At 40.5% G+C, this 26,654-nt stretch overlaps 1 protein-coding gene across 4 annotated transcripts in view; it reads left to right on the top strand.

The window, feature by feature from the left end:
• glra1 (glycine receptor, alpha 1) overlaps positions 1-26,654 on the top strand; it is a 338,979-nt gene that overhangs the window by 196,031 nt on the left and 116,294 nt on the right. For all 4 annotated transcript variants that reach the window (XM_034182305.1, XM_034182307.1, XM_034182308.1 and 1 more), the window contains one exon: positions 24,725-24,792. In XM_034182305.1, coding sequence (XP_034038196.1) covers positions 24,725-24,792 — 68 coding nt within the window. The remainder of the gene's footprint in view (positions 1-24,724; positions 24,793-26,654) is intronic.

A 26,654-nucleotide genomic window follows, 5' to 3' on the forward strand; every position in this document is an offset into this window, starting at 1 on the left:
CTTTTCTGTATGTAAATCCCATTTCCTTTAGGCGGTTTCTTACAGTTCGGTCACAGACGTTGACTCCAGTTTCCTCCCATTCGTTCCTCATTTGTTTTGTTGTACATTTTTTGATTTTTGAGACATATTGCTTTAAGTTTTCTGTCTTGATGCTTTGTCTTCCTTGGTCTACCAGTATGTTTGCCTTTAACAACCTTCCCATGTTGTTTGTATTTGGTCCAGAGTTTAGACACAGCTGACTGTGAACAACCAACATCTTTTGCAACATTGCATGATGATTTACTCTCTTTTAAGAGTTTGATAATCCTCTTCTTTGTTTCAATTGACATCTCTCGTGTTGGAGCCACGATTCATGTCAGTCCACTTGGTGCAACAGCTCTCCAAGGTGTGTTCACTCCTTTTTAGATGCAGACTAACGAGCAGATCTGATATGATGCAGGTGTTAGTTTTGGGGATGAAAATTTACAGGGTGATTCCATAGTTTTTTCCTCAGAATTGAGTGATTCCATATTTTTTTCCTCTGCTTGGTCTAAAAAAGTAACCATTACTGACTGCCACAATCTTTTTTTCTTGATTTCTTATAGTGTTTCTTAAAGCCAGAAAGTTGCCATTTGAAATGACTTTAGTTTTGTGTCATGTCTGTGATCTGCTTTTTTTCTACAAAATTAAACAACTGAATGAACATCCTCCGAGGCCGGTGATTCCATAATTTTTGCCAGGGGTTGTAGTATGTGTGCCTGGAAAGATTACGCTGCAGTTGGGTCATTACACTGTTTCCGAGGGGAAACATTGTTTTGATGTTTTGATGTCAACCATGCAAGGACATTCCCAGAAATCCTAAAATGATTTTCCAACCTATCAAGTAGAATACGATGATCCACTGTATCAAAGGCAGCACTCAGATCTAATAGCACCAGAACTGTAATGGTGTCAGAATCCATTGCAAGCAGAATGTCATCTACCACTTTAGTGAGAGCTAAAGTGGTAAATGATACATTGTGTTTACATTATGATTACATTGCATTTTGTACAAACATAACACTTGAAATCTAAAGTTAAACTCCAATATAATAAAAGAATTCTCTGTAATTTCCTTGCAGTATTTTATAAATGTCAAATGGCAGAGATAATAAAATAATTTAAGAAAATCCATATTTCTTTTTGCATAACATTTCCAAGGAAGGGCACCTTCCTGGCAGAAGGTGCATTCAAGGTGCTTTGTAAATTTAAGTTGAAAACAGCTGTATTGTCCACCTTTGCAATGAAAAGAGAAGGTTTCGCTTCATTGAAAAACTGCCACAAAGATGCCAATCTACTATTAAAACTACTACAAAAATGCCAGTTTATATTAGGATTATAACATTTAAATGACAAATGTCACCAGGCAGACCTTGCATAACATTCTTCAACATTCTTCAGTGATGTGATAACAACAACTCATTAAAAAGCTGTTGTTTTTTTCTGTGCCCTCAAAAAAGTGTTAGTAATCACAGAAACTCCACAGTGCCCCACAAGTTCTCCATGTAAAATCATGATCACATATGGAACTGCAACAAGTCCTCAAACACTGCAGGTGTAAATGTCATCACAGGCAATGTGACGGGCAAAATGCAGCCCATGGGCCCCAAATTGGGAAAGCCCTGATCATGAGAATATATTTGAAGCTTAGAAAGTAGACAACCAGCTGCAATAACACGTTGCATTTAATGCTAATTAAATATCTCTGCACCTGCAGAGAAATAAAACATTAGTTGCACAATGAAGGCAACAGAACCAGCTTTACAACTTCAGCTGCTTCTTCAAACTTACAGGAATATAAACATCTCAACTTTTAATGAAAATTGCATGATTTCACCATTTCACCATTGAATCGGGAGATTTAAGATACTTTAAAGATTTCCAGCTTGTGAGTTTTTTTCTCTTCTTCCCTGCTGGTGCTTCAGCTCTGATGTTTATGTGTGATCACCTCAAATGTCACATTTGGGCATAATGAAGAAAAAAACAGCAGTAAGGGGGGCGGGGCAGGGCGGTGCATGGTGGTGGGAGGGGAGGGACCTCATCAACCCTGCCTTTCTCATTCCTGCAGTTTCTCAACTTCCATGAGCATGTGTGCAGAATATATATGAGGTCAATAAAAAGTAAAACTGCTTTCCACGGGCTATATCGCTTACAGACGAATCCTATAAATATTTAATACTGCACAGCCGTTCTGGTAATTTTTGCTGAAGGCAACTCAATTGCAAAAGAGGCGATTCTGTGTAATCCAGACTGTTATTCATATCATTTGTGCCCTGCGACTTTTGTTCACTTCCCGCCTTCCCGGCACTTTGGTTTGCACTGTGTTGCTGTGAATTGATTCAGTCTGACCATTGCGGCGCTGAAGTGTCACATCGAGGAAAGCGATCAGTGCAAATTGGGCGTCAGGAGAGGAGAGTTAAATAAAACACATCGGAGCCGGGGTGCAGATAATACCTTGGATACTTGTTTTACAGTCCTGCTCAGGCCCTATAATGGAACGTTAGCCTTCTGTACCACCTCTACGCTTCCTTTCTTGTAAAAGCATGAGGTGTGCTTGATTTATGCTGCTTCATTAGTTCCACTTGGTGATGTCGGTTCGCCGCAGTGGGGAGGTGCTAGCACTGAAGATATCACCGGGGAGGGCTGGGCAGACGATGGCCTGACCACTTAATTGGTCTCTGAAAATGCTGTGCTGATGAGGGCTTTAGGGAATTGTGGGTTAAGATCTTTCCCAAGAGGTCGATCTGTCTGGAACAATAGTTGGGTAAATACATCTGTATCTGTATGAGGCTCGAATGAATGTTACTGCAGGCACCACAACAAGTTTTGTTTTCATTCATGCTTGTCTGATGGTTTGGTCATTGGATTGACCAAAAATTAATGAAAGGCATTAGATGATTGATGTGTACACTGCCCACTCTACACATCACAATATAATGTACAAGTAAATTTACATCTGTCTGTATCTGTCTAAAGAATTGGTTGCATCAGAATTTTGGCTCTCTGTTGGGACTGTTTACACAGAGACTGCTACCTGCTGCTTTGGACTTTGAACTAACAGTCTTTTCAAGACTTTTTACCTTTTTACTTTTTTACTTTTTTACTGTGCTCCAACGCCTAAGGAAGACCTCTAATGGTCGAAACATCGCGACGGAGCACTTTTATCAGCTAACTTTCATCAGCGTTGGCAAGCTAACTAGCTTGCTAACGCTTCGTTTTTATTTTATTTTTTTTTTAGCACTGTTGTCGTGCGTTACCTGTGCTGCTCCACAGCGTGTTTAGTCGATTTTTATTTTATTTTAGCACCGTTGTCGTGCATTCGCTGTTGTCGTGCGTTACCTGTGCTGCTTCATGGCCTGTTTGGTGCCTTAATTAAGGCACTCCTTCTGCTGAATCACCTCTAAATTATTTACACATTATTCACTTTGTGTGTTTTTAGGAATCCGCTAGGTTGCGTAGCTACTAGCTCTTAGCCGATTTAGCATGGCGGCTTCTCCTGTCTCTCCCGTACTTTTCTGCTCTGGGTGTGAAATGTTTAGTTATTCCTTGGCCTCCTTTAGCAGTAACGGTACTTGTAATAAGTGCAGCTTATTCGTAGCTTTGGAGGCCAGGCTGGACAATTGGAGACTCGGCTCCGCACCGTGGAAAATTCTACAGCTAGCCAGGCCCCTGTAGTCGGTGCGGACCAAGGTAGCTTAGCCGCCGTTAGTTCCCCCCTGGCAGATCCGGGCAGTCGGGAAAGCAGGCTGACTGGGTGACTGTGAGGAGGAAGCGTAGCCCTAAACAGAAGCCCCGTGTACACCGTCAACCCGTTCACATCTCTAACCGTTTTTCCCCACTCGACGATACACTCGCCGAGGATCAAACTCTGGTTATTGGCGACTCTGTTTTGAGAATGTGAAGTTAGCGACACCAGCAACCATTGTCAATTGTCTTCCGGGGGCCAGAGCAGGCGACATCAAGGACATTTGAAATTGCTGGCTAAGGCTAAGCGTAAATTGGTAAGATTGTAATTCACGTCGGCAGTAATGACACCCGGTTACGCCAATCGGAGGTCACTAAAATTAACATTAAATCGGTGTGTAACTTTGCAAAAACAATGTCGGACTCTGTTGTTGTTCTCTGGGCCCCTCCCCAATCAGACCGGGAGTGACATGTTTAGAGCCGCATGTTCTCCTTGAATTGCTGGCTGTCTGAGTGTTGTCCAAAAAAATGAGGTGGGGTTCATTGATAATTGGCAAAGCTTCTGGGGAAAACCTGGTCTTGTTAGGAGAGACGGCATCCATCCCACTTTGGATGGAGCAGCTCTCATTTCTAGAAATCTGGCCAATTTTCTTGGATCCTCCAAACTGTGACTGTCCAGCGTTGGGACCAGGAGGCAGAGCTGTGGTCTTATACACCTCTCTGCAGCTTCTCTCCCCCTGCCATCCCCTCATTACCCCATCCCCGAGAGACGGTGCCTGCTCCCAGACCACCAATAACCAGCAAAAATCTATTTAAGCATAAAAATTCAAAAAGAAAAAATAATATAGCACCTTCATTGCACCACAGACTAAAACAGTTAAATGTGGGTCTATTAAACATTAGGTCTCTCTCTTCTAAGTCCCTGTTGGTAAATGATATAATAATTGATCAACGTATTGATTTATTCTGCCTAACAGAAACCTGGTTACAGCAGGATGAATATGTTAGTTTAAATGAGTCAACACCCCCGAGTCCACTAACTGTCAGAATGCTCGTAGCACGGGCCGGGGCGGAGGATTAGCAGCAATCTTCCATTCCAGCTTATTAATTAATCAAAAACCTAGACAGAGCTTTAATTCATTTGAAAGCTTGTCTCTTAGTCTTGTCCATCCGAATGGAAGTCCCAAAAACCAGTTTTATTTGTTATTATCTATCGTCCACCTGGTCGTTACTGTGAGTTTCTCTGTGAATTTTCAGACCTTTTGTCTGACTTAGTGCTTAGCTCAGATAAGATAATTATAGTGGGCGATTTTAACATCCACACAGATGCTGAGAATGACAGCCTCAACACTGCATTTAATCTATTATTAGACTCTATTGGCTTTGCTCAAAAAGTAAATGAGTCCACCCACCACTTTAATCATATCTTAGATCTTGTTCTGACTTATGGTATGGAAATAGAAGACTTAACAGTATTCCCTGAAAACTCCTTCTGTCTGATCATTTTTAATAACATTTACATTTACCCTGATGGACTACGCTGCAGTGGGGAATAAGTTTCATTACACTAGAAGTCTTTCAGAAAGCGCTGTAACTAGGTTTAAGGATATGATTCCTTCTTTATGTTCTCTAATGTCATATACCAACACAGAGCAGAGTAGCTACCTAAACTCTGTAAGGGAGTTAGAGTATCTCGTCAATAGTTTTACATCCTCATTGAAGACAACTTTGGATGCTGTAGCTCCTCTGAAAAAGAGAGCTTTAAATCAGAAGTGTCTGACTCCGTGGTATAACTCACAAACTCGTAGCTTAAAGCAGATAACCCGTAAGTTGGAGAGGAAATGGCGTCTCACTAATTTAGAAGATCTTCACTTAGCCTGGAAAAAGAGTAGTGTTGCTCTATAAAAAAGCCCTCCGTAAAGCTAGGACATCTTTCTACTCATCACTAATTGAAGAAAATAAGAACAACCCCAGGTTTCTTTTCAGCACTGTAGCCAGGCTGACAAAGAGTCAGAGCTCTATTGAGCTGAGTATTCCATTAACTTTAACTAGTAATGACTTCATGACTTTCTTTGCTAACAAAATTTTGACTATTAGAGAAAAAATTACTCATAACCATCCCAAAGATGTATCGTTATCTTTGGCTGCTTTCAGTGATGCCGGTATTTGGTTAGACTCTTTCTCTCCGATTGTTCTGTCTGAGTTATTTTCATTAGTTACTTCATCCAAACCATCAACATGTTTATTAGACCCCATTCCTGCCAGGCTGCTCAAGGAAGTCCTACCATTATTAATGCTTCAATCTTAAATATGATCAATCTATCTTTGTTAGTTGGTTATGTACCACAGGCTTTTAAGGTGGCAGTAATTAAACCATTACTTAAAAAGCCATCACTTGACCCAGCTATCTTAGCTAATTATAGGCCAATCTCCAACTTCCTTTTCTCTCAAAGATTCTTGAGAGGGTAGTTGTAAAACAGCTAACTGATCACCTGCAGAGGAATGGTCTATTGAAGAGTTTCAGTCAGGTTTTAGAATTCATCATAGTACAGAAACAGCATTAGTGAAGGTTACAAATGATCTTCTTATGGCTTCGGACAGTGGACTTATCTCTGTGCTTGTTCTGTTGGACCTCAGTGCTGCTTTTGATACTGTTGACCATAAAATTTTATTACAGAGATTAGAGCATGTCATAGGTATTAAAGGCACTGCGCTGCGGTGGTTTGAATCATATTGTCTAATAGATTACAGTTTGTTCATGTAAATGGGGAATCTTCTTCACAGACTAAAGTTAATTATGGAGTTCCACAAGGTTCTGTGCTAGGACCAATTTTATTCACTTTATACATGCTTCCCTTAGGCAGTATTATTAGACGGTATTGCTTAAATTTTCATTGTTACGCAGATGATACCCAGCTTTATCTATCCATGAAGCCAGAGGATACACACCAATTAGCTAAACTGCAGGATTGTCTTACAGACATAAAGACATGGATGACCTCTAATTTCCTGCTTTTAAACTCAGATAAACTGAAGTTATTGTACTTGGCCCCACAAATCTTAGAAGCATGGTGTCTAACCAGATCTTTACTCTGGATGGCATTTCCCTGATCTCTAGTAATACTGTGAGAAATCTTGGAGTCATTTTTGATCAGGATATGTCATTCAAAGCGCATATTAAACAAATATGTAGGACTGCCTTTTTGCATTTACGCAATATCTCTAAAATCAGAAAGGTCGTGTCTCAGAGTGATGCTGAAAACTAATTCATGCATTTATTTCCTCTAGGCTGGACTATTGTAATTCATTATTATCAGGTTGTCCTAAAAGTTCCCTAAAAAGCCTTCAGTTGGTTCAGAATGCTGCAGCTAGAGTACTGATGGGGACTAGCAGGAGAGAGCATATCTCACCCGTGTTGGCCTCTCTTCATTGGCTTCCTGTTAATTCTAGAATAGAATTTAAAATTCTTCTTCTTACTTATAAGGTTTTGAATAATCAGGTCCCATCTTATCTTAGGGACCTCGTAGTACCATATTACCCCATTAGAGCGCTTTGCTCTCAGACTGCAGGCTTACTTGTAGTTCCTAGGGTTTGTAAGAGTAGAATGGGAGGCAGAGCCTTCAGCTTTCAGGCTCCTCTCCTGTGGAACCAGCTCCCAATTCAGATCAGGGAGACAGATACCCTCTCTACTTTTAAGATTAGCCTTAAAACTTTCCTTTTCGCTAAGGCTTATAGTTAGGGCTGGATCAGGTTACCCTGGACCATCCCTTGGTTATGCTGCTTTAGACGTAGACTGTGGGGGGGTTCCCATGATGCACTGTTTCTTTCTCTTTTTGCTCCGTATGCATCACTCTGCATTTAATCATTAGTGATCGATCTCTGCCCCCCTCCACAGCATGTCTTTTTCCTGGTTCTTTCCCTCAGCCCCAACCAGTCTCAGCAGAAGACTGCCCCTCCCTGAGCCTGGTTCTGCTGGAGGTTTCTTCCTGTTAAAAGGGAGTTTTTCCTTCCCACTGTAGCCAAGTGCTTGCTCATAGGGGGTCGTTTTGACCGTTGGGGTTTTTCATAATTATTGTATGGCCTTGCCTTACAATATAGAGCGCCTTGGGGCAACTGTTTGTTGTGATTTGGCGCTATATAAAAAAAAAGTTGATTGATTGATTGATTGATTTGTGTTTTGACTGTGAATGACTTTATCATGTGACTGTTGTACAAGGTCATTCATACCAGTCAGTCTCCATTATTTTGCTGATCAGTATATGCTTTAGATCATTCATCAAGGGTTCTTGGTTGTTGAGATATACGACAAGTGTTTTTCAGACTACCCCAACATCTAACCATCTCTAAAAATCTATCCACGTAAACACGTTTTAAGGAAATCTGTCTCCCTGTTTTTGAGTTATCTTGTCCAAACATAGAGACATACATCAAATGTGGCCAACTGTTTCAGTCTGGTCTGGAGTTTATTCTATTTTAGTCTGGGGTGGGTCCACATAAATACCCAGTAAATGTTCTATTAAAAATGAGTTTCTTGTTAGTAAATTGGGGTTTTTAAAAAGACATCTTGAGCGTTCCACTGCTGTGAAGATTTACTGTGGTCTTTAGTTGAAGCCCCCATCACACATAGCAAGAATGTGGAAGAACCATGCCCCACACTGCAAATATTGCCATAATCCGATGCAGTCAGGAGGAAAAGAGGCATGGTCAGCAATGTCAGAACACATCCGGTTTACCTTGTCCATACCTGCGCATGTAGACAACAGTTTAGATGACAGAGACTGCTGTCAGGGGCACACGTGCGTGCCACTGGACAGCTTCGCTGAAAGTTTGCTGGCATTGGGCCATGCTGTCCCCTGTATCAGATGCGGCGCCTTTCCAGGGAACTTTAATTTCTTTTTTTTTTTTTTGCTCACTTCAGAAGCATAACTCTGGACACCACAATGGTTGGATTATCACATGGGATTAATTTTTTTTATTTTGGGTGAGAGGATTTTAACCACAGGATGCAGTCCGTGGCTCCACGTCCACATCTGCGCTGTGAAACACTCCTGGACCACTGTTGGAGGTGAGATTCATGTTTATTAATGCTGTAACAGCTTGGCCCAACAGTTCCATGTCATAGCTCCTACAGAGTTAGAAGGTAATTATTTATTACAGCGTGAGATCCATTCAGCTCCAAGCCTGATGTGTGCAATGACGTTACTGCGCAAAACGAAGAGGCACAGCTGCCCGTGTTATATACATTTATGACGGAGACAACAGTTCACATTATTTAAGTCACCCATGGGAAGGAATGGACAAATATCTGTACTGTAAAGGTCTATTGTGGATGTCAGAGGTGGGACGAAGTCACCAGCAAGTCACTCTCAAGTCATGAATCAGCAAGTCACAAGTCTCAAGTCAAGTCCCAAGTAAAGTCTCAAGTCATAATGACTACCAATTGGTGCAAGCTGACTTGAGACTTGAGTTGAGACTTGGGACTTGGGACTTGCCGATTCACAACTTGACAGTGGCTTCGTCCCACCTCTGGTGGATATAACAGCCTCTTCAGATTTGCAGTGGTGTGCGCACATTAGTGCACAGTGCTTTCGGTTTGATAGCCGCTGTTCACATTCACTGTACATGATAACAAGTCATAATTATTATCACGATGAAGCCTGCCACATACATTTCAACAGTTCCTTTGCGCTCCGTGGGGGGGGCATTATTATATGTGGCACGTGCAGGTCATACCAGCAGGCTTTGCCAGGCCAGCTCTATCTTGAGGTTCCTTCGTATGCACTCAAATCATTTTGGATCCTGTTTTGCTGCCATCAGAATATGTAAATTGCAGTCAGATAGTCCTCAGACTGGACATGGACCACCGTCGGATAGGTGTCCCATCTCGACAGCGCCCAGAAGGTTTTGAACATGTGCCATACATTTGAGGCCTCTGGCTGATTTTGACCAACTGTGTGGAGTCTTGCAATTGGCTGTCAGAACATTTTGGAACTGAAACCCGTCATTCTGACACCACTCTGCATGATTTTCGCTATGTGTGACGGGGGTATAAGGATCCTGTTTTTCTTTCAAAGTCCATAATGCCTGTGTCATTCTTATACATCCACCAAGTTAAATGATAATGACAGCAATTGTTCACACGTTTCTGTCGTTTTGTGTCTCTGGAAGAGGCAGTGCTGTGTGCATGATTTTATTCCATTTTCCTTGAATGTATATCCATATCTTTATACATATCTTTTATAGTTTATAGTAATGAAATACACCAATTTTCCAGACTGTAAGTCATGTGTTTTGTTTTGTTTTATTGATTTATTATCATGATTTACTCATATTAGACATCCTGCAACTTATTTGTCCCAAAAAATCGGTTTGTAATAATACACAAAAATCATAGTTAGGGTATCCACATAGTCTTTCCAGATTGGGATAAAAATGTATTTTCTTGAATTTCATAAAATATTCATTTCAAAAAAGTGTGACGTTTACCTTTTACCTTTACGCACAATTATATTTGTTTATTTGTTTACTCCTTTTCGTTATGCATTTTTTCACAGATGTGACTTTTACTCCGGAAAATATGATTAATAGTTTTGTAACAGGCAATTTGAATGCAAGGTTATGGTTATGATTTACTGGTAAATTAATGAAAGTGTAATCAAGTAATCCAAAAAAAAAAAAAAAATCAATAGACTAAAAAAATATGAGCTTAATCAGTTAAGTGATAAAATAACAATTAGATTACTTAGTTACAAAATAATTGAGTCACAGCCCTAAATATGAATTAAATAAGGAAGAGATTGTCATATTTTCACACATTTCACACAGTCGGACGCTGTGGAGACTTTTAAAGCCAGGCTGAAGACACATTTGTTCTCCCTGTTTTATCATTAGTATTTTATATGATTGTGTGTCTTTTTTTTAATTCCTTTTATTTATTTTACTTCTTTTACCTTTTTATGGTTAAATTTTTACCTCCACCAAGGAGGTTATGTTTTCGGTCACGTTTGTTTGTTTGTTTGTTTGTCTGTCTGTCAGCAGGATAACTCAAAATGTTTTGAACGGATTTTGATGAAATTTTGTGGAGTGGTTTGAAATGACAAGAGGAACAAGTGATTCAATTTTAGTGGTGATCCGGATCATGATCCGGATCTTGATGCTAATGTGTTAGCATGTCTATGGCATTTTCAATGTTAAAAGTTAGCATTAAGCAGTTGCAGCTGTCATCACGTTTGGGTGCATTTGTTTTCAAATTGTAATATTTCTTAAATTTATTTTTGTTTATATATTAATAATCTAATGATTATTATATACAATTTTAGAGAAAAAAAGACAAAAAGAAATGGATCACTATGCCAAGGAGGGAATCTCTTTAGGGTCAGTGACCCTATGGCCTTGTTTAGAGAAGTGTTTCATAAATGTTAAAAAATTCATATATTTGCAGTTTAGTTGAATAATAAATTGAATTTTGTCTCTTATTTGTTTTTGTCTATAAGCACATGCAATATCAATATCAGTGCTCAGATGACAGTAGCTTCTGGTAAAGGTGCAAGTTGCAATAAACTGTGATGCCAAGCGCTAAGGATACATGCTATCCAGTCACAGCAGATGAAACTTTTTTTTACTACTGAGCAAACATCATTGTTAGACTTTTTTAGGTTCAATGATTCCACGGCATGTAGATGTTATGGCGTCAGTGACCCCATGGCCTTGGCGGAGGTTTGCACTCTCTGAGTGCTTCTAGTTTTATTGTGTTTTTATCTTATTTCATTTTATTCTGCTTTTAAATGATGTTTGTGAAGCACCTTGAGGCGATTACTCGTGATTTGGCCCTATATAAATTAATAAATTATTATTATTACATTTACACACACACACACACATATATATATATATATATATATATATATATATATATATATATATATATATATATATACTGTAAAATGTGTCTGTTGTCTGGTTTGAATGAAATTTTCCTCTACGAGGCCTCTGGTCCCAGAGGAGCATGTCTGCCTTTGAGCTTCAGCGCTGATTTGGCAGCAGTCAGACTCCCCTCAGTCTTCAGGCACCTGCTTCTTCATCCTGACATATGGCATTTGGTGGACATGACTTAACCTGCTGTTTGTGGGAAGCTTTTTTTCCAAAATCCCTTTGTAATGCCATGAGTGTAAACATTTTTAAAGAAAATAGCAACAGTGGGAAATTTCAGCTCTTTTTATCCATGTTTAGACTGAATTGGACATAGTGATTGTACAGGGACAACAGTGAAGTAGTTCCAGAGGAACCACAGGCTGGTTCTGGATCAGACATCAGTTTAAAAGTCACATTAAGGACATCTGAAGTTGTTCAGTTCTCCTGAGAGATGCAGGGAAACCCCTGGACTGTTATTCATTAAACCACGGTTACAGGATGATTTGGTTGTCACTGTCCAGGGTTCTGCACTGACAGGATGATGTGGTTGTGGCTGTCCAGAGTTCTGCACTGACAGGATGATTTGGTTGTCACTGTCCAGGGTTCTGCACTGACAGGATGATGTGGTTGTGGCTGTCCAGAGTTCTGCACTGACAGGATGATTTGGTTGTCACTGTCCAGGGTTCTGCACTGACAGGATGATGTGGTTGTGGCTGTCCAGAGTTCTGCACTGACAGGATGATGTGGTTGTCACTGTCCAGAGTTCTGCAGTTACAGGATGATGTGGTTGTGGCTGTCCAGGGTTCTACAGTTATAGGATGATGTGGTTGTGGCTGTCCAGGGTTCTGCACTGACAGGATGATGTGGTTGTAGCTGTCCAGGGTTCTGCAGTTACAGGATGATGTGGTTGTCACTGTCCAGGGTTCTGCAGTTACAGGATGATGTGGTTGTCACTGTCCAGAGTTCTGCAGTTACAGGATGATGTGGTTGTAGCTGTCCAGGGTTCTGCAGTTACAGGATGATGTGGTTGTCACTGTCCAGGGTTCTGCAGTTACAGGATGATGTGGTTGTCACTGTCTAGGGTTCTGCACTGACAGGATGATGTGGTTGTAGCTGTCCAGGGTTCTGCAGTTACAGGATGATGTGGTTGTCACTGTCCAGGGTTCTGCAGTTACAGGATGATGTGGTTGTCACTGTCCAGAGTTCTGCAGTTACAGGATGATGTGGTTGTAGCTGTCCAGGGTTCTGCAGTTACAGGATGATGTGGTTGTCACTGTCCAGGGTTCTGCAGTTACAGGATGATGTGGTTGTCACTGTCTAGGGTTCTGCACTGACAGGATGATGTGGTTGTCATTGTCCAGGGTTCTGCAGTTAAAGGATGAAGTGGTTGTCATTGTCCAGGGTTTTGCAGTTAAAGGGTGATGTGGTTGTCACTGTCCAGGGTTCTGCACTGACAGGATGATATGGTTGTCGCTGTCCAGAGTTCTGCAGTTACAGGATGATGTGGTTGTCACAACCTGGTCTCACGGCAAGCCATGCTTCAGCAGCACGAAATATACATTAAGCTATTGGTTTGTGATATTGTGACGAAAAGCGCCTCATTTTCATCACAGCAGCACGAATTCATTATCATTCATTCCATGATGGCTGCACAAAATTAAAAGTGAAGTGGGGGGGGGGGGGGGTCGGGTGGTTTAGATTTGTTTAGATTAGGTTATGGTTAAGGTTATGGTTGGGGGTGGGAGTAGGGTTCATAATAGTGAGTTAAAAAAAGCTCTGTCATGAAAATTTGACTCATTTCATCACGGGAGCACGAAAAAAAAACGTGAGACTGGGCTGGGTTGTCAGTGCCCAGGGTTCTGCACTGACAGGATGATGTGGTTGTTGCTGTCCAGGGTTCTGCACTGACAGGATGATGTGGATGTCGCTGTCTAGGTTCCTGGGGTTCTGCACTGAGAGGATGATGTGGATGTCGCTGTCCAGGGTCCTGCACTGACAGGATGATGTGGTTGTCGCTGTCCAGGGTCCCGGTTGCAGTAAACCACCAAGTCTCAGTCTGATGGGAAAAGTGGTGAATGAGCTCAGCTTGGTAAAGTTGCTGAGGTTCTTCTGTGATCTTCTGCTTGTATGCAGTGGTTGTTGAGTGATGTCCAAAAGTCCAGAAGCTTCAGTGACTTTATTGGTAAGAAAAGGTTTTACTGATTTTAACTTTGTTGATGATGCTGTGATTTTTGTGCAATTAACAGATTCCCTTATTGCAGCACTTGAGGAGCAAGAGAGTAGTCAGAGTGTCTGGGTTTGTGATTGTCCTAGATCAAGCCTAAGATCCAGGTTTCCACTGACTTCCTGGACCCAGCTGTTAGAAGTCTGTCTGTCTCTGGGTCCTCAGTGTTTGAGATCCAGAGGAAGACCTGATGGAGTCAGGAGGTCACTGGACAGTCACTGGAGGTTTTTGGAGATGGTGTTAACTTTGCAGGAGAACGATGGTCCAAGTCTTTTGGGTCATGGTACTTCTGGTCTTACTGTGTGATTGACAGTAACTGCAAGTGAACTGCAACTGCGTGTCAACCCAGTATTTAAGAATGTGGCCCATAGTCAATTTTTTTAACTGTTGTAATTCACCCAATGTTGTGTCCATTGGGCTTTGAGAGCTACTTACCCTGTGCATCAGTGAAACATTGACAGGGTTTTGTTTTTACTGGAATATCTGTATCAACATCGCTGTGGACAGCATAACTCAGAAATGGCTCCACAGATTTATTTCATATTTGGTGGGAATATTACTTGGATAAACATCTGACACTTAGTAGACTTTAAAATCATTTGGTCAAACATCAAGGTGAAGGAATACTTGATTTGAAAAGTACCTTTTTTGTATACCTCAACAACCAAGAAGCCTAAATGAATCAAACTTGTGAAGAATGTAGCTATTCAGAGGTCATTTGATTTTGCAGTAGTTTGGACAAAGGTCAAGGTCAAGGTCAAGACAGTCATGATCTGAAAAACACTTCTTTGTATGTCTCAACAAACAAGAAGCCTGGATGGATTATCTACAGCATATATTGATCAGCAAAATATTTGTGATTGATTGGTATGACTGACCTCAGAATGAAGTCATACAAAATCAAAAACACCATTACAGAAGTATGTATATTTACTTGTACATTTACATTGTGGTGTAGAGCAAACTGGGTGTGCATAGGCCTACTGATGTCTTTCATTGTATATCTTTTAATCTCTTTAAAACAAAGCAATTGAGAGTTTAATTTATGACACCTGCTAAAGTTGGACTCTTTCCATCAGGATCTGACTGAAAATGGTATCTGATTATCAGATGTGTTCTCAATGTTTGTAACTTGCTAGAGGTTTCACATAGAGAGAGAGAAAAAAAATTAATATGCAGCTCCAGCATTCAGAAATGAGGACAGGAGACAGTCTGTCTGCAAGTCTTTTTTAAGCATCAGTATAGTAAAAGGTTTCTGTGAGCAGATGTGTTGAGAGGACAAGTGATTTGTTTGATCCTTCTTTACTGCTGCTGTCACTTTTTGTAATGAAAGTGGCGCTACGATAAACGAGCACCTCAGCAGGACTTCAGCACAGTCGCTGGACCTGAGTGGATGCACCATTGCTTATTTGAAGCCCACAACATGTTCAGACTAATTTACCAAATGGAATCATGTCATAAAAAGTTTTCAAATCCCTCCTGTGTGTGTGTGTGTGTGTGTGTCTGTGGTTTGGAGGTGTGAGGGAAACACTACTGTGTGTACGAGGTGAACGTTTCTCTGCTGTCTTCAGTTCTTGCTTGTTTTTGGGATATTTTTTATCTTCAATTTTCCTCTTGGTATTTCACATATTTTTATTTGTTTATACCGTTTCAAATACAAAAAGTAAATCGGGCTTCTCAATATAAAAATTTCTAAAAGTATCTTCTTTAAACTCAAACTCAAAGCAAATCGCTACAATTTTATATAAATTCATGACAAATATAAAAGCCAAGATGATTGGTTGCATGTGCAATGTGCCTCTTGGATACATGAAAAGTTCCAAGTTACTGAATACAGTATGTCTTGGACTTTGTTTACATCAATTATGTGATTGGAGAAATTGTGCATAGTGCATGTTTTGCATTTTGAATCCCCAGTTATTCAGCTTCATGATGAAGTGGTACAGAGGAGGATTTTCTTAAAAAGAAGACCTAAAAGTTCAGTTGCAATTTGCCAGAAGGTACATTTGAGATGCAAGCCTAGATTTGTGTTTTGGTGAAAGAAAACCCTCCTCTGTACCACTTCATCACAGCTACCAATACCAATCTCGATACCAATCACAGCCACAGAAGCCTATAATGTCTTCCGGGTGTCTTGGTGGCTTTCTTCACTCTTCTCCTTCTTGCACAGTCACTCAGTCTTTGAGAAATGTCTACTCCACACAGATTTACCATAGAGTGTCATACTGTTTGTATTTCAATTTCAATTTAATTTCCATTTATTAATTTATATAGTGCCATCTCACGACATAGTCGCCCCAAGGTGCTTCACGTAACACACAATTTATGACAACACAAAGTAATTTAAAATCAAAATTTAAAATTAAAAGGGCACAATAAAAAGGTAAACACAGTAAAATAAAAAGAAATTACAAAGCAAACATATAAACAGAATAAATTAATGATAAGTGGGTCTTCAGTCTTGATTCCACCATGTCAGACTGCCTAATAACTGCAGGTAGAGTGTTCCAAAGAGTAGGGCCACGGTAGGAGAAGGCTCTATACCCCACAGAATTTTTATTCACCCTTGGAACACACAAAAGCCCTGCGCCCTGCGAACGCAAGGGCCGTGCAGGTACATAGGGCTTAACCAAGTCAGCTAGGTTGGAAGGAGCCAGTCCATGAACAGTTTTATAGACCAGCAGCAGGACTTTATTCTATTATATTCTATTATATCAGGACTTTTTCTATTTCTTCATAATTGATGTAAATAAAGTCCAAGACATATTTGGTGTCTTGGAAATGTTCATGTATCCATCCCCTGACTTGTCTGAAGAAAACTGGCAATAAAACGGATTATTTTTTGGGTAAGCGTTCCATTACTTATGCAAATAATCATCTTGGCTTTGATATTTTTAATTCATTTACATCAAGTTGTAGAGATTTTCGTTCAGTTAGAGTTTAAAATTGAGAAGCCTGATTTACTTTTTGTATTTGAAATGGCATAAGCAAATTAAAACATGTGAAATACGAAGGGTCCCAATACTTTTGGAGGGCACTGTATCTGTGGTCTTCAGGGGCTTCCAGTGTTAGGGTTCCTCAGCTGTTTTAAAAAAATTTAAAAAATGGTTGGTGTATTTTATTTTATTTAAGTCGGTATCAGGCATAAGTCTAATTGAGTATAAGATGCAGGACTTGCAAACTGAGTTTTAATAAAGTGCGACTAATAGTCCAGAACAACACCTACCCTATTTTCTGGCGTGCCAGTTGCACCTGTGACAAAGTACCTCTTCAAGAGGGGGGAAACTACAAGTTTCATCTTTTTTCTGTATTATCAGCTCTATCATTGTGGAGGCTTTCTTTTATTTTTGAGATTATTTTGTTTGTGTTTTGATTCCTCAGGGGTCGAAATACATTTTTTAACCTACTTTCACTGGTGCTAGTAACAAAAAAAAATACTTGCACCAAAAAAAAGTTACTTGCACAACCAAAAGTCAGTCTTACATGGACCTTAAAACTCCTCCTGTGATGTGTCAGACTCTTCCTCTCTGAGGTGAGTTCGAGGGGAGAGCAGCAGCAGCGGCAGACAGTTTTTTGTTTTTTTTTTTCACATGCACGCTCGAATGTATGGAACCCGGGAGAGGTCACTTAAAGTGAGATTTTTTTCTGGCCATGATAATTTGTGCACACGTTTTCCTTTAATTGAGCCCACAAATTAATAAAACGTGCTCTTAAATTAATAAAATGTGCACACGTTTTCCTGGCCGTGATAATTCATGAGCACGTTTTAATGGCCGTGATCATTTGTGCATACGTTTTCCTTTAATTGAGTCCTCGAATTAATAAAACGTGCGCACGTGTTCCTTTAATTGAGCCCTTGAATTATAATAAAACGTGTGCACGTTTTCGTTTGAAAATGATTTTTGAAAATTGTCATCCTCACGATGGGGAGACCCTTCACCCTCAGCATCCTTTTTAATGTGCTTAAACTCCAGATGATGCCATGCAGGGCAGATGGAGTTCTCTGTATGTCTTTGTGCGTCCAAACCATGATGATACACTCTGACCACATCCATTTCTAATAAAACGTGCCGAATATAATAAAATGAGAGCACAATATAATAAAACGTGTGCACAAAATAATAAAACGTGTGCACATTCTCTCCACATGCAAAACATTTTGCGATGACACTTCCAGGGCTCCATACTTTACATGTGCGCACACTAACGGGACAGGAGGTCCTCAAACTGGAGCAGTTTATTTGCTGCAGCTGCTGCAGCAAATAATGAAACTCCCCGAATTGGGAACGTCTCATGAGGATGTTGTGAACCCAGGGATGGCGCTGCTGGCGACGTTTGTCAGCTTTCCACAACAAATAGAGCACAGCAACTTGCTCCGTGTGTGAGAGTCATAAAACGCAGGGAAGATGAAGACAACACACTGGAAATTGTTTTTTTTTTTTATTATTTATTCCTTTATTGGTTCATTCTACTGGTGCTTATAGTTGATAAAACTTGGATAAAGTTACTTGCACCAGTGCTATTGCAGTATAAAATTATGTGCACTGCTCGAATAATACGTGCACAAACTAGCACATGCGCGTACTGTTTTGACCCCTGTTGGAAAAGCCTTCTATCCTTATATGAATTCTTATTATTAATAATGAATGTGGGCAGCACGGTGGCTTAGTGGTTAGCACTGTTCTGGTTCAATTCCCACCTGTGGCCTTTCTGTGTGGAGTTTGCATGTTCTCCCCGTGTTTGCGTGGGTTTCCTCCGGGTGCGCCGGTTTCCTCCCACATCCACATTAGGTGGATTGGAATCTTTAAATTGTCCATAGGTGTGCGAGTGGGTGTGATTGTGTTTGTTTGTGGCCCTGCGACAGACTGTCCTGGGTGTACCCCGCCTCACGCTCTATGACTGCTGGGATAGGCTCCAGCCCCCCGCGACCCTTGATTGGACAAAGCAGTTGAAGATGAGTGTGTGAGTGTGTGTGTGTGAATAATGAATGTGATTTTTCTGAATATACAAGTCACAGGACCTGCAAAATAAATACATTAATTAATAAATAAGTAAAATCTCTCTCTCTCTCTCTCTCTCTCTCTCACTCACACGCACACACACACACACGCACACACACACACACACAAAACCTAAACTCCATACAATAAGGTGGTTTGTTTTGGTTTTATACTCAACAAAAATATAAACGCAACACTTTTGGTTTTGCTCCCATTTTGTATGAGATGAACTCAAAGATCTAAAACTTTTTCCACATACACAATATCACCATTTCCCTCAAATATTGTTCACAAACCAGTCTAAATCTGTGATAGTGAGCACTTCTCCTTTGCTGAGATAATCCATCCCACCTCACAGGTGTGCCATATCAGGATGCTGATTAGACACCATGATTAGTGCACAGGTGTGCCTTAGACTGCCCACAATAAAAGGCCACTCTGAAAGGTGCAGTTTTGTTTTATTGGGGGGGGGATACCAGTCAGTATCTGGTTTGACCACCATTTGCCTCATGCATTGCAACACATCTCCTTCGCATCATCCGTGAAGAGAACACCTCTCCAATGTGCCAAACGCCAGAGAATGTGAGCATTTGCCCACTCAAGTCGGTTACGACGACGAACTGGAGTCAGGTCGAGACCCCGATGAGGACGACGAGCATGCAGATGAACTTCCCTGAGACGGTTTCTGACTGTTTGTGCAAAAATTCTTTGGTTATGCAAACCGATTGTTCCTGCAGCTGTCCGAATGGCTGGTCTCAGACGATCTTGGAGGTGAACATGCTGGATGTGGAGGTCCTGGGCTGGTGTGGTTACACGTGGTCTGCGGTTGTGAGGCTGGTTGGATGTACTGCCAAATTCTCTGAAACGACTTTGGAGACGGTGTATGGTAGAGACATGAACATTCAATACACGAGCAACAGCTCTGGTTGACATTCCTGCTGTCAGCATGCCAATTGCACGCTCCCTCAAATCTTGCGACATCTGTGGCATTGTGCTGTGTGATAAAACTGCACCTTTCAGAGTGGCCTTTTATTGGATTATCTCAGCAAAGGAGAAGTGCTCACTATCACAGATTTAGACTGGTTTGTGAACAATATTTGAAGGAAATGGTGATATTGTGTATGTGGAAAAAGTTTTAGATCTTTGAGTTCATCTCATACAAAATGGGAGCAAAACCAAAAGTGTTGCATTTATATTTTTGTTGAGTGTACATATACTGACTGTCAATGCTGGCTGTGTGACTTTTTAGTCGATTTCAAATGCATCACCTGAAATCAGCTGCAGACGTTTTACCCACGTTCTTGTCTTTGCACTAATGAGGGAGTAATGCAGTTTGATCCCTTTTTAAATCTGCTGCCATTCAAACACTGTTAATCTCATTTTGTTTTTAAATACTGGACACTACAGCTTTAAACCTGCATTTCACTGTAAACAGTTAAAATAACTAATTTGTCTATAGCTATTCTATGCTGACTGTTCATGCAGAAAAGTCTGCAGCTTGCCGCTCCACACCAGTTAATGAGCTGTCATTTTTCTCTCCTGTCTGTTTTGTTCCCCTCTTCCACATCCATATTCTGTCTTTATTTGAAAGCTCTTAGTCAAACTCTCCTCCACTGGACGGGTGTTCAGTGAGCTGTTTGCAATATAAAAGAGGGAGAGAAGGTCAGGGAAAAAATGATAAACAAAGAGGTTTTAGCTGCTTTTCCTTCCCTCGCTTTTTTGTGATTTGGGCTGCCAGGTATGTCAGGAAAAGACAAAAAACGATATCCCACAGTGCTGTCGAGGAGCCAGAAGACTTTAAAGGAGGAGATTTTCAACAAAGCTGGGATGCAGGAATGAAATATGTCAGAGAACTCGCGTTAGGCTGGAAAAGCCAAAAAAACACGACGGCTGGTTTACTGATAAAGCCTGTGAGGCACTCAGACACATCCGAGCTCACGCTGAGCGTGCACGCAGGTGAGCCAGAGGAGCTCATTATTCCAGAGAGAAATTTGGTTCTTCATTGAATGATGGCGCTCCAGATTTTACAATTAACTTATTAGTTACAAAATCTAGTAATTAATAAGTGATATGTTACAGATGTTGGAAAATAACTGTGTATATGTTGACAACAAATTGCAAAACAGTACAGGGCACAACTGTCAACAAGTTATAGGCAAATGTGAATAATAACAGCAAATAAATAGTACATAACAAATAAAATTCAACATATTACCACCTTTTCATAACTGTAAGTTCTGCTTGTCCATCTGTGTGTATGTTCTTCCGGCAAACTTTCATATCTTAAAACTCAATAACCATAAAACTCTCAAAATTTTATTTTTTACACATTAATAGTGGGAGGTCAAAGCTCTGTGTGCCAAGAAAATCATGCCTTTCTGACATGTAGAAATGCCTTTTTACTGAATTTTGGGATTCAGTTAGGAAACGTACTAGAGGCCATGAAATGCTTATATCGCCCACTAGATGGTGACAAAAGCTGCTCAAATGTGCAACAAAGTCTTATCTGTTTATTCATTTGATGAGTTAACTTTTGGTGAAAATAAGTTGGGCTGACAACCAAAAATCACCTTACAGTTGTGCCCAACCCAGTCTCACGCCAAGATTGTGATGGCATCACAAAAAGGAATTTAATCCATTAGTTCATGATACCAATTCAAAATGTGTTACATTTTTGTGCTGGTATTGCAGCATTTGGGGTGACACTGGGGGTGTTGGGGTTATGGTCAAAAATAGTAACTGAAACTTGACCATGTCATGAAAATGTAACTCATTTCGTAACCATATCAAAAAAAAAAAAAAAACCTTGAGAGGGTTGTTGTCGGGAGACCGATTTTTGCGGCAGACCGATTTTTGCAATTTCATGTTGACTTGTCATTAGCCTTTAAGATGTCTTAAACTAAATAATACTTATTGTAATACTGGATTTTGAATTGAACATTTTGGGCAGCCATTGCTGAATATATTTAATTATTTTTAATATATGTTCAATATTCCTAATTATATTTGGTATAATTATAGACACTTTTGCACAGATTCTCCACATTATTTACACATTACATTTTTATTTTTAGCCATCATACAGTATTGTGTACACACACTACACAGTAAATTTTGCAGAGTAAAATATACTCTACCAGGATAACATTTGGTCCCAGTATAAACAGAGTAAAATACACTCTATTATAAAGTGAAATCAGCGCTACCATCTTGTCAAATCAAGTTTTTCTACTCCAATAAGAGTCATTCACAGCATGATGGAGTTGATTTTACACTGTGATAGAGTTGATTTAGCACTGTGATAGAGTATATTTAACTCTGCTTGAACTAGCATAGATAGAGCATATTTTACTTTTTTACTGTGCATGTGATTTTTGTTGATCTAATAAATGAAAAATGAATTTCCAGTTTGCACTCCAGTTCAAAACATTTTTAAATTTTATAGGAAGAAAAAGACTTTTGAAATATAAACTTGCAGGATTATATTTTGCATATACATAGCAATAGATTAATCATTTTTCCAATGTCTTTAATGCCCAGGTTGCGACAGTGGATATGAAATGTGACATCTTCAGATTTGTAATTGAATCTTTTACAGCTCCGCAGTGAAAAGTGTAATTTCGTTGCGACTCTGTGACAGACTCGTGGGATGCGATGCAGGTCGGGGGGTTACTCAGTGTCATTTAGCTCTTAAAGCCAATATCATGTCCACTAGCAGAAGGAGATGAGAGCCTGATGGTTTATTTGGCCGTCCTCCACACTCCTCAGAGGGACTCCACTCCTGCCGCCAAGTAATCTCATTTATGTTTGTACAACCTGGTAATACAGCGTAGCGACGGCAGGGCCGCAAAAGGCCCCCAATGCTATTTACTTTCACCTTGGCTCTCGCTTTGGAAGCAACCTTGAGCACAGCATCTCATCTCAGAGAGGATGGCAAATGGAGACAATTTTTTTTTTTTTTTTTTGGTCAATCTGACTTCTTTGCAATGACACTGTGCGTTTATTGATAGTCCCTTCATTTGACAGATGGGACTCTCATGTCTCAGAAGGGACATGGAATTGATTTTCTTCTGCCTGCTTCTCTTTCGTCGAAGTGAGATGTTTGCACTGTTTCCTTCTGTTTGTGACTCTGAGACAAAGTTGCTGTTGTTGTCACGGTATTTACATTAGCAGCGGCGTCTCGTGCGTTGAACAACGCGTTAGCATCCACCTGCCAAGTCATTCTCTTTGACTTTGTTTCCTCACAGTCTGACATGAACTGACTTCAGCTGCAGACGGCAGTGCCGCTGTAATATCTGGGGGCCACACAGAAACACAAAAACACACTTCAGTCCTGTTTATTTGATGTTGTTGTTGTTATTTTGCTTTTTCCTTTTGTGTAAATAATATCTTCTCTGCTGAGTCTGTTTGGATCATACAATAGAAAACCAATGTGTCTGACAGAACACACTGCTGGTCTTCACTGATGCACTGAATTATATTACTGGACAACATTTACCTTTTTTTTTGAAAACCAATGAATATTCTGTTTGTTAAATTGTCATCACTTGTTAGTAAAATGTGGCTATTGATTGCTAAAGAGTTGGCACAAACTGTGACATCATCACCAAGGTTTGAAAAGCCCTTGACACTTTGCTAAACTGTGGGTGACGACTATTGGTACATACTGCTAACCTACAAGCAATTGTTAGCGACTGTAAATGCATAAATGAAAAGTAGGCAGACAATACTAAAGAGTCATCAGACATTACTAAAGAGTCATCAGACATTACTAAAGAGTAGTCAGACATTACTAAAGAGTAGGTGGAGATTACTAAAGAGTAGGCCCAGATTACTAAAGAGTAGGCCCAGATTACTAAAGAGTGGGCACAGATTACTAAAGAGTAGGCCCAGATTACTAAAGAGTAGGTGGAGATTACTCAAGAGTAGGCCCAGATTACTAGAGAGTAGGCAGAGATTACTAAAGAGTAGGCAGACATTACTAAAGAGTAGGCCCAGATTACTAAAGAGTGGGCACAGATTACTAAAGAGTAGGTGGAGATTACTCAAGAGTAGGCCCAGATTACTAGAGAGTAGGCAGAGATTACTAAAGAGTAGGCAGACATTACTAAAGAGTAGGCCCAGATTACTAAAGAGTGGGCACAGATTACTAAAGAGTAGGCCCAGATTACTAAAGAGTGGGTGGAGATTACTAAAGAGTAGGCAGAGATTACTAAAGAGTAGGCAGACATTACTAAAGAGCAGGCCCAGATTACTAAAGAGTGGGCACAGATTACTAAAGAGTAGGCCCAGATTACTAAAGAGTAGGTGGAGATTACTCAAGAGTAGGCCCAGATTACTAGAGAGTAGGCAGAGATTACTAAAGAGTAGGCAGAGATTACTAAAATGTCCACCCTGATAACTAAAGAGTATGCAGAGATTACTAAAGAGTAGGCAGGCATAACTAAAGAGTAGGCAGAGATAACTAAAGAGTAGGCAGACATTACTAAAGAGTAGGCCCAGATTACTAAAGAGTGGGCACAGATTACTAAAGAGTAGGTGGAGATTACTAAAGAGTAGGCAGAGATTACTAAAATGTCCACCCTGATAACTAAAGAGTAGGCAGAGATTACTAAAGAGTAGGCAGAGATTACTAAAGAGTAGGCAGAGATAACTAAAGAGTAGGCAGGCATAACTAAAGAGTAGGCAGAGATGAATAACCTGTGTGACTGACCTTTTAAATTGCAGGCTCAGATTCCTCTGTTATGTTGTAAATTATTTCCAGACCACCGTATTTTCAAACCCAGTGATTCCCATCAAGCGCTGCACATGTATCATTTGCTACATTGTTAAAAGTGATTTCTGATTAAACTTTGTCCTTTTCCGTCTCTCTCTTCTCTCTCTGCAGGCCCACCTGTAAATGTAACCTGCAACATTTTTATCAACAGTTTTGGGTCTATTGCTGAAACAACAATGGTAAGATGAATTATTGTGACTTCGTGGTGGTTTTTTCCTCAGTGTGAGTGTTTGTGGAAACGGATGAGTGGTTGGCTAATGAGAAATGTCACATCTCGTCACGGCCCCTTTTTCGGCTCAGATCATTTTTACCTTGAAAACAAGTGTGATTCATTCACACAGTATTAGAGTTGATATTTCGTGCCTCCCAAGGTTTTTTAATTGTCTTTTGGAACATGAAAGGTTTTTGCTCTTCTTAATGTTTAGAAATGTTTGCGTCTCATTGAGCTTGTCTCTCTCGTTCAACGCTGTGTCATTTTTATAACAGTGCGGCGGTAGCAGTGCTGCAGTTGTGCCTGTTTTCTTACGATGTGGAAGACTCGTTCATGATGACCAACATTCATTCATGCTAATTGATCTGAAGCTGCACTTACTGTGCATGTGAGTGCATGAACGTTACAAAAAATGGGTTTTACAGCTGGGTCACATCCGTGTGAGCACACACCACATACTGTACGTATAGTGCTCTGTGATGTCACAAGCAACAGTGTTACACAACAGGGAAACCTAGGGTTCCTTGGGTAAAAAAAAGTCTGCTTTCTCTTATCGTGCCCCTGTTCTGTGGAATGATCTCACTGCATCAATAAAACAGTCAAATTCTGTGGAGTCTTTCAAGACCAGACTTAAGGCGCACTTATTTTCCCTTTCGTATGGCTAGCATACTGGCATAGTATAGTTCTTCACTTTTCATTCTTTTAAATTAATTTTATTAGTAAATGGAGCGTGCCGTGGCCTCAACTTGATCTAAAGTCTGGGTCTTTTAGTGAAGCTTAGGGCTAGTGGCCGGCGATCACCTTAGTATTTCTTCTGTTTTTTTTGTTGCTTAATGCTGATAAATTATAGTGTATTTGTTGTCTTTCTGATGCCTGATTCTGTTTTTTTTTTCTCTCTGTTTGAGGTGCAGCTCCATCCAGAGATGGGAGTTGTATTTGTGATGGCGACCCTGCTGTCCTGTGCACCAGCAGCATTTCCTGTATATTTGTTCTGTAAATTGTTCTGTAATTTATGTCTGTAGCATGGCACAAGCAGAGGGTCACCCCTTTGAGTCTGGTTTGCTTGAGGTTTCTTCCTCAAATCATCAGAGGGAGTTTTTCCTTACCACTGTCGCCTGTGTTCTTGCTCTAGGGGTTGGTAAGGTTAGACCTTAGTTGTGTGAAGCGCCTTGAGGCAACTTTGTTGTGATTTGGCGCTATATAAATGAAAAGAAATTGAAATTGAAACCTAAGGGCCCCTTCATACATAGTACAGACGTGGTCAAATTGCACATGAATTGCACATGAAGCAGGAATCGTATTCAGTACGTGTAAAGTCAGAGCTACCTCCAATGCCTCGTACACCTGTTGCTACAACTATTTGTACACACCAGCAGACAGAGTGTGACAGAGTGTGCCCTGTGAGAGCCCATTCGATCCCTCTTGTGGCAGGTGTCGGTCAAATTCCAGCTGACACACACAAACAACTAACACCACTCGCTTGGCACTTAAAAATGTGTGGCCGTCACCACAATTCGGTTTTGTGTGCTTTCAAGGGGATCAAGACTCTGGTGTCCTAGATTAGGGTATGGATGCTCACTAATTAGACAACAGACTGTTGCTGTCATAATGTGTGGCCATTTACACGATAAACACTAAAACAATCAGCAGATGATCACTTTCGAGCTGGCGGTAAAATTTATCTAAGTGCCCCCACGACTGTGGAGTTGCCGAGTGCACAGTTGGTGTGCCAGAGTGTCATCTCCCCCCACAACACATGTGGGCATGTGGTTTGCATGCCCCCCACAGACGAGGCGCCTCTCATCTGATCACAGACTGACACCTTGGTCT

Source organism: Thalassophryne amazonica, chromosome 11, assembly GCF_902500255.1.
Source record: "Thalassophryne amazonica chromosome 11, fThaAma1.1, whole genome shotgun sequence".
Lineage (NCBI taxonomy): Eukaryota > Metazoa > Chordata > Actinopteri > Batrachoidiformes > Batrachoididae > Thalassophryne > Thalassophryne amazonica.